Source organism: Balaenoptera acutorostrata, chromosome 13 (assembly GCF_949987535.1).
Source record: "Balaenoptera acutorostrata chromosome 13, mBalAcu1.1, whole genome shotgun sequence".
In the NCBI taxonomy this organism is placed as follows: Eukaryota; Metazoa; Chordata; class Mammalia; order Artiodactyla; family Balaenopteridae; genus Balaenoptera; species Balaenoptera acutorostrata.
Genome location: NC_080076.1, coordinates 46,027,781 through 46,046,122, shown reverse-complemented (window position 1 = coordinate 46,046,122; position 18,342 = coordinate 46,027,781). Strand labels below are relative to the sequence as shown.

The following is an 18,342-nucleotide window of genomic DNA, read 5'->3' as shown; positions in this document are numbered from 1 at the left end:
CAAAAGGCTACATACTGTATGATTCCATTTATATGGTTGCCTGCATGGGCAATGAAAGAATGGGAAACAAAGGAAAAGGCTTTTTCCGTATTTATTCAGCCATCCCCGGAGGAAAGACACACTAGATAAGACAGAAACAAGCATTCCAAGCACAAGAAAAGTGTAGTCTGTTGTGAAGTAAGGAAATTTTCTAGGCTCTCCTGTAGGCTGGATGAAATAGTCTCAAAAAATTAGTCAAGTCCCTTTGCTCTAATTCTTTGTTTACTCAGCAACCATCTGACTATTAATTAAATTGGTATTATGGTTTTAAAATGAATCTTTTATGATTATCTTACTATTAATGGAATCCTCAGGGCTTAGTCACCTCAAGGGGTGCTGACAAAATTGAATTCTTCAGGCTGCAAAGATCCAGGGCCCCAAAACACTGTCTTCCCCCCCTACCCACCCCCTTCCTTCATGAGACCCAGTGCAAACTCCTGGTCAACCAACTCTCCACTCTGGCTAATCAGCTTACTCACAAGAATATTAGTGGGCATTTTGGGGTCAACAGATCACTGGCTAGCAGTTGACATGCACCCTCAGAAAATAAATGAAGAAGAAAGAATTTATCTATGATATTTTAAAAAATTAATAGATAAGCTTGTCCATTAGAAGGGAGATGGCAGAAGAAAAACAGAGAGCAGTCCTGAGCTGTTCATTAACTACCACATATTTCTGTAGTAAAAGGAGGAATAGCATCATCAAGTTAGTCTTTTTTACCTCAGCTAAACATCTAGGTTTCAGCCCCATGCTCAGAATGTGAAGAAAAACAGTACATGGCTAAGAAAAGACATACATTTATAGCAGAAATGTTTCACTACTGCACCTTTATTTTCTGGCACTTGATCCTACTGCTGTTGATATTCGCTCTACAGAACACTGTTTCTACAGCAACCACTTAAGGCTCCAGGAATGTGGTGACCCTTGACCTTAATTCATCCCTCTTGGTGGACCATCTTTCTAAAAGAGCTTTCACAAACTCAGATAAACACGGAAAGGCAGGCCCTCCTATCTTTGGGAGTTTATGTTTATCCTTATAACCCTCTTTCATCACAAATTGCCTGTCAGGCAAGAAACATTGGACTTTTCTTGTATTTGTCATTGCCATTTGTTCCACACCAGCATTCCTTTGACCAAGAATGCATTCCCACTCTCTTCATTTCTTCCTTTCTCCTCAGCTTTGCTCTTCTCTCACCTAAAACACCATAAGCTTCTTCTCCTGAGGCTCTTTAACTTTTACTTCACATTTATCTACATTTGCTCTTTAGGTCTCTGGCAGAATTTTCTCTTCTTTTTATATTAAAAATCATCTCTACCTCTGTAAGTTATTGATGATTCCACAATCAGATTCGGGATGCTCCCCCTCTACTCTCACTTTTTCTCTACCTCCTTATCTTGTTCAAATTCAAATTCTACTAATGATTTCCAGGTCAATGATAGTTCAGAAGGCAAGCTAGTCAAAGCGGCCAAGGGCATGAGGCTTGGAGGGTGTGCTACTGCAGTGAATAACAGAATCTACTATTAGGGGATGTAAATGGATGGAGTGGGGGTGTAACTAACATGAGGAGATAGATCAGGCATAAATATAGGTTCCTGTATTTAGGTGAAAATTCATAAATGGTAACCACAGGAAGATATCACCTCACACTTGTTAGAATGGCTATCATAAAGAAGAAAAGAGATAATAAATGCTTGCAAGGACGTAAAGAAAAGGGAATCTTTGTGCACTGTTGTACTGCTGACGGAATGTAAATTGGTACAGCAACTATGGAAAACAGTATGGAGTTTCCTCAAAAAATTAAAAATAGACCTAGCATACAATCCAGCAATCCCACTTCTGGCTGTATATCCAAAGGACATGAAACATGGATCTCGAAGAGATATCTCACTCCCGTGTTCAGCATTATTCACAACAGCCTAGATATGGAAACAACCTCAGTCTCTGTCTAAGGATGAATGGATAAAGAAGCTGTGGTATGTACACAATGGAATATTATTCAGCCATGAGAAAGAAGGGAATCCTACCATTTACAACAACATGGATGGACCTCGAGGGAATGATGTTAAGTGAGATAAGCCAGACAGAAAAAGACAAATATTGTATGACCTCACTCATATGTAGAATCTAAAAAAGTTGAACTCATAGAAACAGAGAATAGAAAAGTGGTTGCCAGGGGCTGAGGGGTGGAAGAAATAGGAGAGTTTGGTAAAAGAGCACAAACTCACAGCTATAAGATAAATAAGGTCTGAAGACCTAACGTAAAACATGGTGACTATAGTTGATAACACTGTATTATATAATTGAAATCTGCTAAGAGAGTAGAACTTAAATGTTCTCACTAAAAAAAAACAAAAAAAGATAATGGATGTGTTCATTAACTAGATGGTGGGAATCCTTCCGCAATGTATACATATATCAAATCACCACTATGTACACTTTAAATATCTTAAAATTTCGTTTGTCAATTATACCTCAATAAAGTTGAAAATAAGCTTCATAAATGAAAAAAGCAGAGATGATGGATAATATATGGTGATTTTTGATCATTGCGACCAAGAGGTCATGATGAGTAGTGTTATGTTGCGGGGAATGTGGTCGCAGCTGTTACAGTTATGAATGCGTTCAGGATGCATCATTTGCAGTAGAACATCTTCCAAAGAAGGTTACCGTCTCAAAGTCCTGTGTACTGGCCTGATTCTACCTGGAGCACGTATCCAGTTCAGAGCATCACATTTGAAAAGAAGCACTGACAACCGATGGGAGTGTATCAGAGGAGGAAGTTCTGGGTGATAAGGATTCTGGGAAATGTGTCTGAAAATGAATCATTCAAAGAAGTTGGAATGTCTATCTGGCAAATAGAAAATAAGCTGTCACTCTCTACTCAAATGGCTCTCAGGAGACCAGCAATTTCAAACTCAAATTTCCAGGAGGCCAGGCAGGAACATAGATGAGAGAAACAGGACATGTGTCAGGAGAGAAAAAAGCTCAAGCGTGAGAGTGCCACTAGAGATGTTACCTAGCCTCAGAGTCGAAGGAGAGGCCTGGGCGTTGTAATGTCTGAGAATGACAGCCCAAAGATTATCATCACATGTGAGAATAGGCCTAATGGCTACATTTCTTTCTGATTTCTCAAGAGAAGCCAGAAATCCACATTTTTATGCAATGTGTCTCAATTTTTAATTTTAACAACTATTTCAAAAAAATTTTAAAGACAGATTCCTCAGGCCAAACGTAACATGTCTATGTGCTGGTGGCAGCCCAGTGTTGCCAGGTCATGATGTCTATGGGACACATTTCTTGGTTTTAACAGAAAGTAGCGCAAAGATGCATAGATGGAAGATTGACTTTGGACATGAGAGCACGTTCGAATGTTTAGAATTCACAGTCAGAAAAAAGACTCTCCACCCAAGCTCTGGGCATTGGGAAATAGTCCAGAGAATATTAGATGACAATATATGAAAGATATAAGAGAAAGGATTTTCTCCTTAGCAGAGATGTTGAACTAAATTATAATTAGACTTTATACCAGAATAGTGGCTTACAGGTTATCAAGAACTTTTGTATTATCTCATGTAAACAGTTATTAGAATAGTTCTTTGAAGTAGAAAAGTAGGAATTTCTGTTTTACAAATGCATGAGCTGAATATCTGAGATATTACATAATTCACAGAAGGTCATCCTGGAAACCGGGCAAGAGAATTAGGACTCAGGTCATCGAACTTCAAATTCAAAACTCTTTCCAGTGCTACTTCAGAGTCAGACTCTAAGGCTACGCGATTCCATTCCTAGCTATGCTCTGAACTGGATTTGCTCCTTTGTTGTTTTTCTGTGGTCAGTTTCCTCCCCTGCACATTTCCATGTTTCTGGAATGCCTTCCTGTCCCTTCCACTACTCCCTGAAAGCCCTTATCCTTCACCACCTTTTGTCCAGTTTCTTCCAAGCTGTCACCTAAAGGAATGCTCCCTCAAATCTCTGTGCTCCAAACTGGACTCACCCTTGACATGTGATTCTCCAAAATTTTTGTCTATCTTCTTTGCGTCTTCTACATATATGTCTTTATCAGGACAAAACCTGTCTTAACCCATAACAAAGCCATGTGCACATATGTGCACACACATACACACAAGAGCTGGTACTTGATCAATGAATCATCCAATGATTATAATTGCTGGACTTGTAAAACTGGTCAGGAGAAAGAGAATCTTTTGTCAACCATGGCTTCTAGTTCTCACAGCCATTTCTACTTCCTTCCAGAAACTTTGATTCTGACAAAAGCCAGCTGGGTAGCCTTGTTTCTGCACATTCAGTGCAAGAGAGGCCATAAAAAATATCTGGTTCTTTGTATTTCAGGCTCGTGGATGCCAGTTTGAAATGTGTCATTATTCCTTGGGTTGAGAACCTTGTCTCAGAAGAACACAAAAATCATGGAGAAATTGCTGACTAAGTTAAGCTCCCAAATGACTTAGTTTGGCTGAAACATAGGTTTTTCAAACATAAGCACTGCCAAAGATCTTTCCTCGTTGACTCATGGATATAGCTCGAGTGCCACGATGCTTTCTGATGCACTATATTTAAGCCTGTATAGCCAAATGTCATTTCATGTGAAATAAGTTATTACAATTTGCATCTATCATTTAAAACGAATGATAAAATGTACAGAAAATGGAGAACGTGCATAGAAATAATAGGTAGGGAGGAATAAAATCTCCAAGAATGCTGCTGCATCCAGCCACACATGGAGAAGAGTATTTTTGTTTGTTTTGATTGTTTTGTTTTGGTGATCTAGCTGGTCAAATGACCTGTTAAGAATATTTCATGGAGCTAATGTTCTGACGCTCTAATCTGTCTAGGCAAGTTTCCTATTTGTGTGGGTTACTTATTCTCCCTTTGTTGACTAAGTCAGTAATCAGAATCAGCAGGTTTGGAGACAGGTTGGCAGCGCTCAGGAGGCTGGCTGGGGAGAAGTGAGTATAAAAGCCCGAAGCTGGGAGCAGCCTTCTCAGAGACCCACCGGTCCTTGGCAGAATGGCTTCTTCCCGTCTGTTCCTCCTCTGCCTCGCTGGACTGGGACTTGTGTCTGAGGCTAGCCCTGTGGTGAGTGTTCGACTCTTTGAAGTCCTTTCATATGTCTCCTGTGGATGAAGTAGAAGTGACTCCTTCCTGCTTTGCCAACCAGCTTTTGTTAGTATGGCCAGGGCACCCAGCATCTATTTTTAAACATCATTGATTCAAACTTCAAAAAGAATGAAATTCTGCAGAGCTCATTGCACTGGGGCTTGGATCCTGGGCGCTCTCCTCTATGGCTTTGCAATGGTGCCTCAATTTCCTCAGATAAATGGTAGAAATAAAGATCCGATATTCCAGAAGCTGTTACTATTGAGTTTTCAGAAGCTTGACATTTGATAAAGTTGATTTCCCTTTAGCTAATAAAAAAGTATGTAGTGATTAATCTCTGAAAGGCTTGGCAGACAATGTTCTAGTCAGATATCTAACTCTTAAATCCTGAGAATTCCCTGGTGGTCCAGTGGTTAGGCCCCGGCCCCTTCACTGCTGCGGTCCCCGGTTTGACCCCTGGTTGGGGAATTAAGATCCCGCAAGCTATGCAGTATGGCCAAAAAGGAAAAAAAAAAAATTCTTAAATTCCCCTAGGAGAATTAACTAAAACTATAAAAAGGGTCATGAAATCATCTGACATTATTTTACAGCAACTAGTAAGAGGGAATCACTACAGCAACAACTGAGTAAAATGCTCTCAGGAAAAACTATTTAGTCCTATGGTACAGTACATCTTTGCAGTAATTCCACTCAAATGACGAGGCTTACTGAAGCAACTGTTCTCAGAGGGCCTATTTTCTCCCTTCAAGTTCATTATACACGCCCCCGCTGGAGCGCAGCATGTCCAGAGGCAGAAACCATTCCTTCTTTGGAGACAATCACGTCTGTGCTACACTGAGTGAGGGAAGCTCATTAACCATCAACACTTTCGTAGCTGGAAATGGGATTCGCGTGTCCTTTCTGCCTCGCTCCAAATCGAAGACCACAAAGGACGCATCCTGTCCCTCTGACCAACTTTGTTGACTTGTCACTTGTCTCCTCTCTGCCCAGGGCTCTGGTGAATCCAAGTGTCCTCTGATGGTCAAAGTCCTAGATGTCGTCCAGGGCATTCCTGCTGTGAACGTGGGCGTGAAAGTGTTCAAAAAGGCTGCTGACGAGACCTGGGAGCCCTTTGCCTCGGGGTGAGCTGCCCGGGGAACCCTGACGGAGGACTTGGTTATACCTTCCCGTTCCCCCGCCACTTGTTAGAGAGAGGGGCTCACATTGTTACCAGAAGGGGGGCCCCTTCCAGGGCCCGAGAGTGGGCTCTTGTCTAACACTCGGAAATGAATTGTCCGAGGAGAGGCACGTGCTGGCAAAGCAAGAGACTTTACTGGGATGGGGCGCCCGGGGCGGAGAGCAGGAGGGTAAGGGGACCCAGGACAACTGCTCTGCCACGTGGCTCGCAGTCTCAGGTTTTACGGTAATGGGGTTAGTTTCCGGCTGTCTCTGGCCAATCATCTTACTTGTGCCCATATTTGGCGTGACTCAGGGTCCTTCCTGGTGGCGCGCGCATCTCTCTGCCAAGATGGATTCTAGATCGAGGGTTTCTGGGAGGCAGGCAGGACCTATGGGCTGGCGTCTCCTCCCTCCTTTTGGCCCCTCTTGGGTTCTCCCGATTAGTTTTCTGAGGCAGTGCCGTGTTCCTTATCGGGACCTCCTGTTGTGAGACAACTCATGCAAGCAATTGTTATCGTACCTGGCCAAGGCGGGCGGTTTCGGTCAAAGGGTCCCTAACAACATCATTCACTAAAGGTCCACCAAGTAAACTGAAAATGTGGGCAGAGGGAAAGTGGATTCTGAGAAGGATGCCCTCTTGCCTTGCTCAGCTGCAAGTGACCAGGATCCTGAACAGCATTCCGGGCTGCTTCCTACTCCCCACTACACATCACCACATTTTGGGGTCATGAACCACATGAAAAGGGTGATGAAAACTATGAACTCCATGCCCAGAAAAATACACATATACACACATACAAAAATGTGTATATAATTTCAGGAATTCCAGATTCCTTGATGCCCTTGCATAACACTCCTTGTCTTGGAATGTTAGGAAAGATGTAGAATTTGTGTTGATTTATTAATGAAAGGAATGGAATCGAGGGGCTGCATGGAGGAGGTGGCTCTCTGTAGTGTATCTGGATCCTCCAGAGTCCAGGGCTGTTGTCTAGCAAACCCTGGTGGAGCATCTACTCTGTAAGGCTGGAGTTATCGAGCTCCATAAGAAAAGACACAGAAGAGAAAGACACATGATAGCAAGCACAGCCACAGACCAGCCTCACCATGCCCCACCGCTGGGAGCCCAAGTGATCTCTCACCTTCATCAGATGCCCTATAACTTTCACAGAGTTCTTCCACCTCCACTAGCAAGAGTTTCAAAGAAAATGCACATTAGTAAAATCTAAACCAACCAACTAAAAGAATGAACAACGAAGAAACGCTCAGTACCAAGCGATACTGCTAAGTGTTTCTGTCCCCTGAGAAGAGAGTTTCTGTGGGTTTTCATTGAATCCCAAGAATCACATGATGATTCTTCATCCATCACTGGGAAAGTCATTTTCTTTAGTGTGGTTTCAACTGAGTTTTTATTTGTTAGTTCATTTATGTTTCTATAAAATGCCAAGAACACTGTGGAAATGCCAAGTTAAGAGAATATTCTAAGCATGAGACAGAATGGACGCCAAAAACATTCAGATGAATATAAATAAATAAATAAATAAATAAATGAATAAAAAGGCAGAAAAAACCCAACAACATTCAGATGTTTGTGGGAATTTTTTTTCTGATGATAAGACAAAAAAGGGAAATCCAGTATTTTCTTCCTGGCAAGGAAGAAAGGTGGGAGGGTAATGAACAGAGTCAGTAAAGACAACTTCCATTTTTACCTGTCTTAGTTTTTGCTATCTAATGGAGAGTGATTTCTAACACCAGCCATTGAGCAGGTACTTACATGGAAACAGAAATTGCCTAGTTTAAAAACAAAAAGGAGTTGCCTAGTATTTGTTGATGGCAAAGAGTTACCAAGGAGCTTAATCATATAAACAATGAAAAAGTCAGATATGGGTTTCTCCTTGTATTTTGGGGTTCCCATTATGTGTACAAATGATACCTCCTCTGGTAGATACCCTCACACAACAGGGGAGAGAAGTGAGGCCCCAGGGTCAAGGGAACCTCAGTCAGAGAAGCTCATGGCCACTTCCAAGGGTAGTTACGAACCTTTGCCCAAACACCAACCCTGAATCGTAATGACTCTTTTTTTTTTAATGGTAACTGTCTGGTAATTAGTTTACTAAAACCTAAATTGGAACATGTAGACACAGAAGTACGTTGAAAAGATTTTTAGCTTTCGGGAAAGGAAACCCATTGCAATAAAACGTCAAACAGTCTTTTCAACTGACAGCAAGAACTCCTCTCAGTTTTCTACGTATGAACAAAATCCAGTCACATCAAATTATCCAACAAGTTAATAAAAACAAATTTTCCTGAAACTGCACATCATTTAAGTCCTCCAAATTAGCGGCAGTCAGCTTAATCTGCACTTGGTGGTTCCTGGGGACTATGGACCCGTCAGTCAGGCTGGCTCTGCTGCAGGCTACCTGGGTGCCAGGTGGGCCCTAGGGAGGTCACAGGTTCAGTAACTGCCTTCCTGAGTGGCCTGGGCTGTCCCTCCTCCCCCACCATGATGGTTAGAGCTTCTTTGACCTTCCCACGCCTCACCCACAAGCCCCAAGTTAGCCCAGATCAAACGCTTCGCTGAGTTTCTAGATGTTCCTCTATCTCCTGCCATTGGCCTGGAACCAGGGTTTTCATCTACAATTTCCCCCTCAAAACACCAAGGGGACAAGGCCCCTTGCTGAGGAAACCGTTTACTTCCTCCTTACTTTGTACTGTATGGGGAAGTGGCCAAAAATGTGTTTTATTTTTATTAGTAATGGGTCCTGTTGGATTGAATGACTTAAGAATGTGTCTATTGCAATTAAAAGAGGTATTGTGTTTATATTAATGCTTTAAAGTTTGGTTACTCTGGGAGCATCAGTTTACAGGAGTGTAAATAGGTGATAATGAATGCAATGAAGGATCCCACGTTAAAAGTGTACCTCTCTAGAAAACGTCAGCGTGGTTTTTTTTTCTTTTCTTTTTTTTTTATTGGAGTAAAATTGGTTTACAATGTTGTGTTAGTTTCTGCTGTACAATGAAGTGAATCAGCTATATGCATACCTATATCCCCTCCCTCTTTTTATTTTAACACCTTTATTGGAGTATAATTGCTTTACAATGGTGTGTTAGTTTCTGCTTTATAACAAAGTGAATCAGTTATACATATACATATGTTCCCATATCTCTTCCCTCTTGCATCTCCCTCCCTCCCACCCTCCCTATCCTACCCCTCTAGGTGGTCACAAAGCAATGAGCTGATCTCCCTGTGCTATGAGGTTGCTTCCCACTAGCTATCTGTTTTACGTTTGGTAGTGTATATATGTCCATGCCACTCTCTCACTTTGTCACAGTTTACCCTTCCCCCTCTCCATATCCTCAAGTCCATTCTCTAGTAGGTCTGTGTCTTTATTCCCATTTTGCCACTAGGTTCTTCATGACTTTTTTTTTTCCCCTTAGATTCCATATATATGTGTTAGCATACTGTATTTGTTTTTCTCTTTCTGACTTACTTCACTCTGTATGACAGACTCTAGGTCCATCCACCTCACTACAAATAGCTCAATTTCGTTTCTTTTTACGGCTGAGTAATATTCCATTGTATATATGTGCCACATCTTCTTGATCCATTCATCCGATGATGGACACTTAGGTTGCTTCCATGTCCTGGCTATTGTAAATAGAGCTGCAATGAACATTTTGGTACATGACTCTTTTTGAATTATGGTTTTCTCAGGGTATATGCCCAGTAGTGGGATTGCTGGGACGTATGGTAGTTCTATTTTTAGTTTTTTAAGGAACCTCCATACTGTTCTTCATAGTGGCTGTATCAATTTACATTCCCACCAACAGTGCAAGAGTGTTCCCTTTTCTCCACACCCTCTTCAGCATTTATTGTTTCTAGATTTTTTGATGATGGCCATTCTGACCAGTGTGAGATGATATCTCATTGTAGTTTTGATGTGCATTTCTCTAATGATTAATGATGTTGAGCATTCTTTCGTGTGTTTGTTCGCAATCTGTATATCTTCTTTGGAGGAATGTCTATTTAGGTCTTCTGCCCATTTTTGGATTGGGTTGTTTGTTTTTTTTTATTGAGCTGCATGAGCTGCTTGTAAATTTTGGAGATTAATCCTTTGTCAGTTGCTTCATTTGCAAATATTTTCTCCCATTCTGAGGGTTGTCTTTTGGTCTTGTTTAAGGTTTCCTTTGCTGTGCAAAAGCTTTTAAGTTTCATTAGGTCCCATTTGTTTATTTTTGTTTTTATTTGCATTTCTCTAGGAGGTGGGCCAAAAAGGATCTTGCTGTGATTTATGTCATCGAGTGTTCTGCCTATGTTTTCCTCTAAGAGTTTGATAGTGTCTGGCCTTACATTTAGGTCTTTAATCCATTTTAGGTTTAATTTTGTGTATGGTGTTAGGGAGTGTTCTAATTTCATACTTTTACATGTACCTGTCCAGTTTTCCCAGCACCACTTATTGAAGAGGCTGTCTTTTCTCCACTGTATATGCTTGCCTCCTTTATCAAAGATAAGGTGACCATATGTGCGTGGGTTTATCTCTGGGCTTTCTATCTTGTTCCATTGATCTATGTTTCTGTTTTTGTGCCAGTACTATACTGTCTTGATTACTGTAGCTTTGTAGTATAGTCTGAAGTCAGGGAGCCTGATTCCTCCAGCTCCATTTTTCATTCTCAAGATTGCTTTGGCTATTCGGGGTCTTTTGTGTTTCCATACAAATTGTGAAATTTTTTGTTCTAGTTCTGTGAAAAATGCCAGTGGTAGTTTGATAGGGATTGCATTGAATCTGTAGATTGCTTTGGGGAGTATAGTCATTTTCACAATGTTGATTCTTCCAATCCAAGAACATGGTATATCTCTCCATCTATTTGTATCATCTTTAATTTCTTTCATCAGTGTCTTATAATTTTCTGCATACAGGTCTTTTGTCTCCTTAGGTAGGTTTATTCCTAGATATTTTATTCTTTTTGTTGCAATGGTAAATGGGAGTGTTTTCTTAATTTCACTTTCAGATTTTTCATCATTAGTGTATAGGAATGCAAGAGATTTCTGTGCATTAATTTTGTATCCTGCTACTTTACTAAATTCATTGATTAGCTCTAGTAGTTTTCTGGTAGCATCTTTAGGATTCTCTATGTATAGTATCATGTCATCTGCAAACAGTGACAGCTTTACTTCTTCTTTTCTGATTTGGATTCCTTTTATTTCTTTTTCTTCTCTGATTGCTGTGGCTAAAACTTCCAAAACAATGTTGAATAATAGTGATGAGAGTGGGCAACCTTGTCTTGTTCCTGATCTTAGTGGAAATGGTTTCAGTTGTTCACCATTGAGGACGATGTTGGCTGTGGGTTTTTCATATATGGCCTTTATTATGTTGAGGAAAGTTCCCTCTATGCCTACTTTCTGCAGGGCTTTTATCATAAATGGGTGTTGAATTTTGTTGAAAGCTTTCTCTGCATCTATTGAGATGATCATATGGTTTTTCTCCTTCAATTTGTTTCCCCTCCCTCTTGGACCTCCCTCCCACCCCCCATCCCACCCACCTAGGTCGTCACAGGGCACCGAGCTGAGCTCCATGTGCTATACAGCAGGTTCCCACTAGCTATCTATTTTACACATGGCAGTGTATTTATGACACATGGTAGTGTATTTATGTGTAATGACTTTTTTGAAGTGAAACCTCATAAGAGAAAAAATCTACAATGAGCGTTTTGAAATATTCCTGACAAATTTCCTGTCAGTTAATTTTAGACAGTTACTAGAATTTTCCCTGTCCTGACCTAGTTGAGAAAAAAAAAAAAAATATATATATATATATATATATATATATATAAAATCACATACACAAACTGCACTTGTGTGTGTGTGTGCGTGTGTGTGTGTGTGTGTGGTGTCACCTCAAAATGGCATTTATTCCCTCAATGCCTAACTTAACGTGGACTTTTGCACCTTCTAGGAAAACCAGTGAATTTGGGGAGCTCCATGGGCTCACAACAGATGAAAAACTTGTAGAAGGAATATACAAAGTAGAATTAGACACCAAATCCTACTGGAAGTCACTTGGCTTTTCCCCTTTCCATGAATATGCAGAGGTGAGTGTATGGATGCTTGTGTTGTTTTTTATTTTTTGTTTGTTTTCAATCCCAGAAAATGCACCGTTTGCACTTTGCACACCTTGGAAAAGTCGGAAGGAACGTACTGGACAAGCACAGCTTCCCTTTACCATTTCTACAATCAGAAATCCACAAAACTCTGAAATGCAAACTTCTTCTCTGTTTGATGATAACTCATTTAGTAACATGACCTGAACTTACAAGATGCTCTTTAGAGACTTCATTCCTTCCACTGAATCCTATTGTTTGTCTGCTGAAGAAATATTTATATGTTGGATTATTAGGCAACCCTCCAGACCCCACTTAGGGTGTTATACAGCAAAAAATAAGTGCATCATTTTACGTCTCTAAAATCTGACAATTTTTTCATTCCAAAACACATCTGGCTTTCAGAGGTTTGGATAAGTGATTTCGGACAATGCATACAGAGACAGTAAATTCATAATAATAATAGCAACACAATAGATAACACTTTTCAAGCATATACTACCACTGTTTTCTATATTCAACCTATTTAATCTTTGTAAACAACCCATTGGAGCCATTCCTATTATTGCCCTTATTTTACAGGTGAAGAAAGTAAGGCACAGGGAAGTTAAATAACTTGTCAAGGTCACGGGGCCAGTAAGGGGAGGAGCAGTAATATTTACCACCAGGTCCCAGGCTAGGTTTAGCCTCAAGGTGTGCCTCAGCTTTCTTCCTGTGAGAAGTCACGCTAAAAAAATAATAAAAATAAAGCCACATTTGTAACCCTTGGTTCACACTCTATTCCTCTGCTTATGAGGTAGTGGGAACCTCAGAGTTATCCAGGGGCCGAATCTCCTTGCGTCTTCCTTCTCTGTAATAATTCCTTAAGTCATGTAAAACAGATGGCTGCCGTGGAAATAGAATCCAGACATGTCGGTCAGCGTTAAAGATCAACTAATTGCATGAGCAATTAGGAGCTCTGTGATTTCCCTCGGTCAGGTTAGGGCCACCCTGATTTTTAGTATAAATTTGCCAAAAAAAGAGAGAGACCTGATTATACAGGTGGGAGTAAAGAATCTGGTTGAAAGGGCTGCGCAAGGCTCCAGCGGCTTAGCTGGCCAGCATATTTGGAATTTTGTCTTTTGCTCACACTGTTCCAGAAAACAAAATAAGAAAGTAAAAATAATTTCTTTGGACTTGGAGTGGTCTCTCTGTCTGTGACTCACATTTGGAGGCTCTGCTGGAAAGCAATCCTGTCTGTGTTCCCTCCTAGGTGGTGTTCACAGCCAACGAGTCTGGCCACCGCCACTATACCATCATGGCCCTGCTCAGCCCCTACACCTACTCCACCACGGCCCTCATCAGCGGCCCCAAGGAGTGAGGGGCACCTGCTTCGGTGGACTTGAAGGATGAGGGACAGGACTTCGTGTAACCAACAGCATTCCATTTTTATTAAAGCAGTGCTTTCACTTTATAGGCTATGTTAGAAACTCAGGCAGAGACAATAAAATATTTCTATTAAAGCACTTCCCATTTCACCATTTGAACTTGCTTCTTTTTATTCCCTTGTTGTCCTCTCGAATAAAAAGAAGAATCCAAATTTGACAGAAGTGCAAAGGAACTCAAAGAACATCTCTGGCTGAACTCTGGGGGAAATCCAAATTTCCAATGTTTTCCAAGCTAAGCACATATTCGACCTCATCCGCAGCTATTAAAAACACACATTCTGAAAATGAGAGAGCTTTCTTTTCCTCTCACCTTTGGTGAATAGCAAAAGGCAAATTCTAAGTGTCCTCTTCTTTATTATGTGCATTTCCTTTAAGTGCTTCGCTGATTTCAAGAGTAGCTCAGCTCCACCGGGACAGACTTAGAGTGACTCAAGCCCTCTAATCCGGTTCAGAATGATCACAGCCCACAGGCAGCTGACTAGGGGATGTGATCAGAGAACCCTCGCACCCCCAACTCACTTGGACTAACCCGAAATTCATGTACTGAGAGACTGCTGTACGCCAAGCATTCCTTTAGATGCTTTGAACCTAAAGAATAAGATCCAGTGCCTGCGTATAAAGAGCTCACATTCTTTTAAGAAGATAACTATGTCAATGTGATTTGACAAGGGCTATGGCCCAAGGCACCATACCTTGGTGGGAGGGTGGGAAAGAGGGAGTAGCAAACAGCCTGGAGAAGTCAGACAGGGACTCAGAATAAATTGCACTTGTTTGAAATTTGACTCAGCCATTTATCGGGTAGAAAAGGAAGAGGTATTCTAAGTAAGGAGAGCAGAGATTGCAAGAGCAGGCCAAGGGAAAGAGCTTGATAAATTGAGAGAACAGATGGGGGATTAGAATATTGGATCGTAGGGGGTACTGAGGTGCACTAGGTTGTGCTGCTGTAACAAACAACCCCAAATCTCTGTGCCTGAACACAAAGTTTATTTCTCATGAGTGCTAAGTCCAATGCAGAAGTTCATGTTCTGGTGACCCTCAAGGTGGCTTTCCTCCACATGGTGACTCAGGGCCCCAGTTTGATTTATTTTGTGGCTTCAAGGGACACCTAGTCAGCAGACTGGAGGAAGAAATTATGGTATTAGCTGCCTCTGCACTGAAGTGTCACACATGATTCTCCCTGACATTTCACGGGCCAGAACTAGTTACACGGTCCCATTCAGATGCACTGAGCAATATGGTCCCCAGGTGACAGTCATTTCCCAGAACAACTCTACAGTCTGCAAAAAAGCACTAATCTGTGTTGGTCAACAACCATCTCTGTCACAGTAGGGTTGGGAGTGGCGGGAAATGAGGCTGGAGTGGAGGCTGATGGCCCTGATGTCACCTTGATTTGGGGCTTCTACCCTCCAGAACTGAGAGAGAGAACCATGTGTCTCTGCCTTCATATGGCTGCCTTCTTACTGGATTATAATCTCATCTTTTATTTTTTAAATATACATTTTATTGTGGTAAAAAAAACACATAAAATTTATCATCTTAACTATTTTTAAGTGTTCAGTTTGTAGTGCTAAGTATTTTCACATTATTGTGAAACAGATCTCCAGAACTTTTTCATCTTGCAAATCTGAAACTCTATACCCATTAAACAACAACTCCCCTTTGCCCCCTCCACATGGCCCCTGGGGACTACCATTCTGTCTTCTGTGTCTATGAATTTGACTACTTTAGATCCTCATATAAGTAGAATCAAACAGTATTTGTCTTTTTGTGACAGGTGTGACCTCATCTTAACCAATTACATCTCCCATGACCCCATTTCAAAATAAAATCACATTCTGAGGTACTGGAGGTTAGGACTTAAACATGTATTTTGAGGGGGACACAATTTAACTCATAACACTTGTCTTCCATGACATTGACACTTTTGAACAGTACTGATATCCGTTATTTTGGAGGACCACCCTCAGTCTGGACTCACCTGGCATTTTTTCAGGATTGGACTGAAATTATTGTTTTTGGTAAGAATGCCACAGAGTGATATCAGTGTCCATCTGAGTGCGTTATAATTAGGAGTTGATGTTGTCAATACGTCATATTCTATGCCCCGTTTTTGGTCAACAGAAAGTCTCACGTAACGTGCTGGTGTGGGTGGGAAGGAAATCTCATGGCAGCGAGAAAGAGGAGACAGAGAGGAAGAACCCTGGAACCTGGAAACACAGCCATAACGTTGTTGTTGTAGCTTTATAGGCTGGTGATGAAAACAAGATTCAACAAATGGAGAGAGGACAGTGTGTCAGTACTCTCCAGCCCAAATCCACCAGGAACACGTGTGTAGCTGAACCAGCTGGACTTACTACTCATCCCAGCAAGAGAGAACACACAACACTCTCACTAAGACAGTATTAGACAGACCCTATCACAGGGTTTGGGCTTTGCTTGGGTGACTTGGGGGAGAGTCTAAGAAAGTGGGACTCCACTCTCTAGATTGGACGCCATCAGAAAGTGGGGACAATTCTATGACTGAGTATCTCAACAGTTCATCTGTAGGGAAGGCAGACCAGAGCAGACACAAAGCTGTGACTGGTAAAGCAGAAATAGTGACTCCTTTTAGTGAAAAGGGAGGTTTGGGATTTTGTGGGTTTCAGCCATTTCTTTTTTTTCTTGTTTTGTCGTGGTCTTAGACCGACCTTGTTTGATGTTCTGTGAGATTGTCGTATCCAACAGAGCAACAATGGCCCAAACTAGCTTGTAATAAACTTGAGGCCAGTTCCCGAATGCCAGGAGCTGCTTTCCCACCCTCTTCCTCAATGTCTATAGAGCTGTTGAGAACAAAAAAATCAGAAAATAGTGGTGACAGCTTTGCTGTGAAAGGGGAGAGAACTAGAGGAGTCCATGAAGTGTTAGGCAGCAATCGGTCCTGGCCAGCAGATTGAACGGACCACCCAGTCACTGAGCTCGGGAATGTGGGCAGAGGGCAGATTTGTAGTCAGCGATGGGTGAGTTCAATTTCAGCCACGGTGAGCTTGAAGTCATCAAGCCAGTTTTCAGTCTCATACCTTGGAAGTCAGCATTGTGTGTACACATACAGGCAGAAAAGAAAACTCACTAATATTAAAATACCTCCTCAAACATTTGGATAGCACCTGCCAAACAAGGAAATTTAGGGTGTTTATGCCTTAACCTGTATTTTGTTCACAAAGGTGACACTTCTAAGAACTTTATTTCTCACCCAAACCCTCAGTCTTATGACCATTCCTTCCTTTTACTTCTCAGTTCAGAGAACACAACACTCCCGCCCCTGCTTCAGCCCCATGACTTCTTCTTCCTGCCTTTCAAAATGGAAATAAGCTCAGAATCAATTCCATTTTCCTAGCTTCCCATTCTCTGTGGGTTAGAACTGCCCCAGTTAATTCAAAGCCAAGGCAGATGGTAATTCATCTTTGGCAATCAGTGCAAATGCTGAAGGTCTGTTCCGGAATCACTGTCAGCCAGCAAGGAGAGAGGGCTTACCTGCAGCTGCTTAAACAAACACTGAGATGTGGAGCTTCCCCAGGGGCTCAGCAGTCACCCACCCACTGCCGCTGCCACTAATGTCACTCCCCGGGAGGCTGAAGGTTGGGAAACTGCGTATAAGGCAGGAATGCAACGGTGGGCTTGGGAGAGAACACTGGGGCTGGCACGCAAGCCCTGCAGCTGCCCAAATGAGGACTCACGCTGAGCTGAGTGGACACGACTCGACAGCCTTCCTCAGGAGAGTGATTTGGAAAATACCCTGGAATATATTTCCAAGTATGTGGAGGACAGTCCCTAGCATATAGTCAGTGCTCAGTAAATATTTGCCAAAGGAATGAAAGGAAAGGGTGGATCCAGGTAGGCAAATAGCTCTCATCTGAGCCCTTAAAGTCCCTTGGGTTTTACCAGGGTGTTTCCCCTCTCATACAGACGTGTGAGAAATGGTACCATGGAATGGACCAGTTTGTTGGGAAACACTAAAAGACTACCAGCTCCTGGGATTAACCTCGTTCAAATATTCAGTGTCAGGATCTGCATCCTTGGACGGATTTCAAGAACTCAGTCACCGAGAATGTCTACCATAAAATCAGCCGATTTAAAATGTCCCATTGGGTGCCTGGCTAGCTCAGTTGGTATAGCGTGAGACTCTTAAAGTTGCCACTGCCTAGGCCCAGGGCCAAAAGAAAAAAGGGTTCCTTTACTCAAAACTACAACTAAAGCCTACTGAGTGGATTTTGCCTCATTGTCTTGAAAGGCAGAGAAGCTCTGCTATTCCAGGCCTCCCCACAGAGAAGCAGCATGGGATGGGGGTCCTGCCTGGGGCCGGCACTGCAGGGGGGTCGGAGACTTGCATGGAAGTTGGGGCCTTGCCAGGAGTCAAGACCCTTCCTGTCTGGACTTCCTCTGTGCAGATGCAAATACTCAGCAAAATCCACGAATGTTCTACAGTGAATATTCCAGCCACACTGCCAGCAACCATTCCATCCATCCCTC

At 42.0% G+C, this 18,342-nt stretch overlaps 1 protein-coding gene across 1 annotated transcript; it reads left to right on the top strand.

The window, feature by feature from the left end:
- Nucleotides 1-5,022: 5,022 nt before the first annotated feature.
- Nucleotides 5,023-13,816, top strand: TTR (transthyretin). The gene is made up of 4 exons (XM_028162263.2): nt 5,023-5,134; nt 6,146-6,276; nt 12,265-12,400; nt 13,662-13,816. Exons 1-4 carry the CDS (start codon nt 5,066-5,068, stop codon nt 13,767-13,769), a joined length of 444 nt encoding a protein of 147 aa, XP_028018064.2. The 5' UTR covers nt 5,023-5,065; the 3' UTR covers nt 13,770-13,816.
- The last annotated feature ends 4,526 nt before the right edge of the window (nt 13,817-18,342 follow it).

Coding starts and splice junctions, on each gene's coding strand:
- TTR (XM_028162263.2), top strand. CDS start 5,066: ATGGCTTCTTCCCGTCTGTTCCTCCTCTGCCTCGCTGGACTGGGACTT. Junction 6,277..12,264: donor TGGGAGCCCTTTGCCTCGGG/GTGAGCTGCCCG, acceptor TGCACCTTCTAG/GAAAACCAGTGAATTTGGGG. Junction 12,401..13,661: donor CTTTCCATGAATATGCAGAG/GTGAGTGTATGG, acceptor GTTCCCTCCTAG/GTGGTGTTCACAGCCAACGA.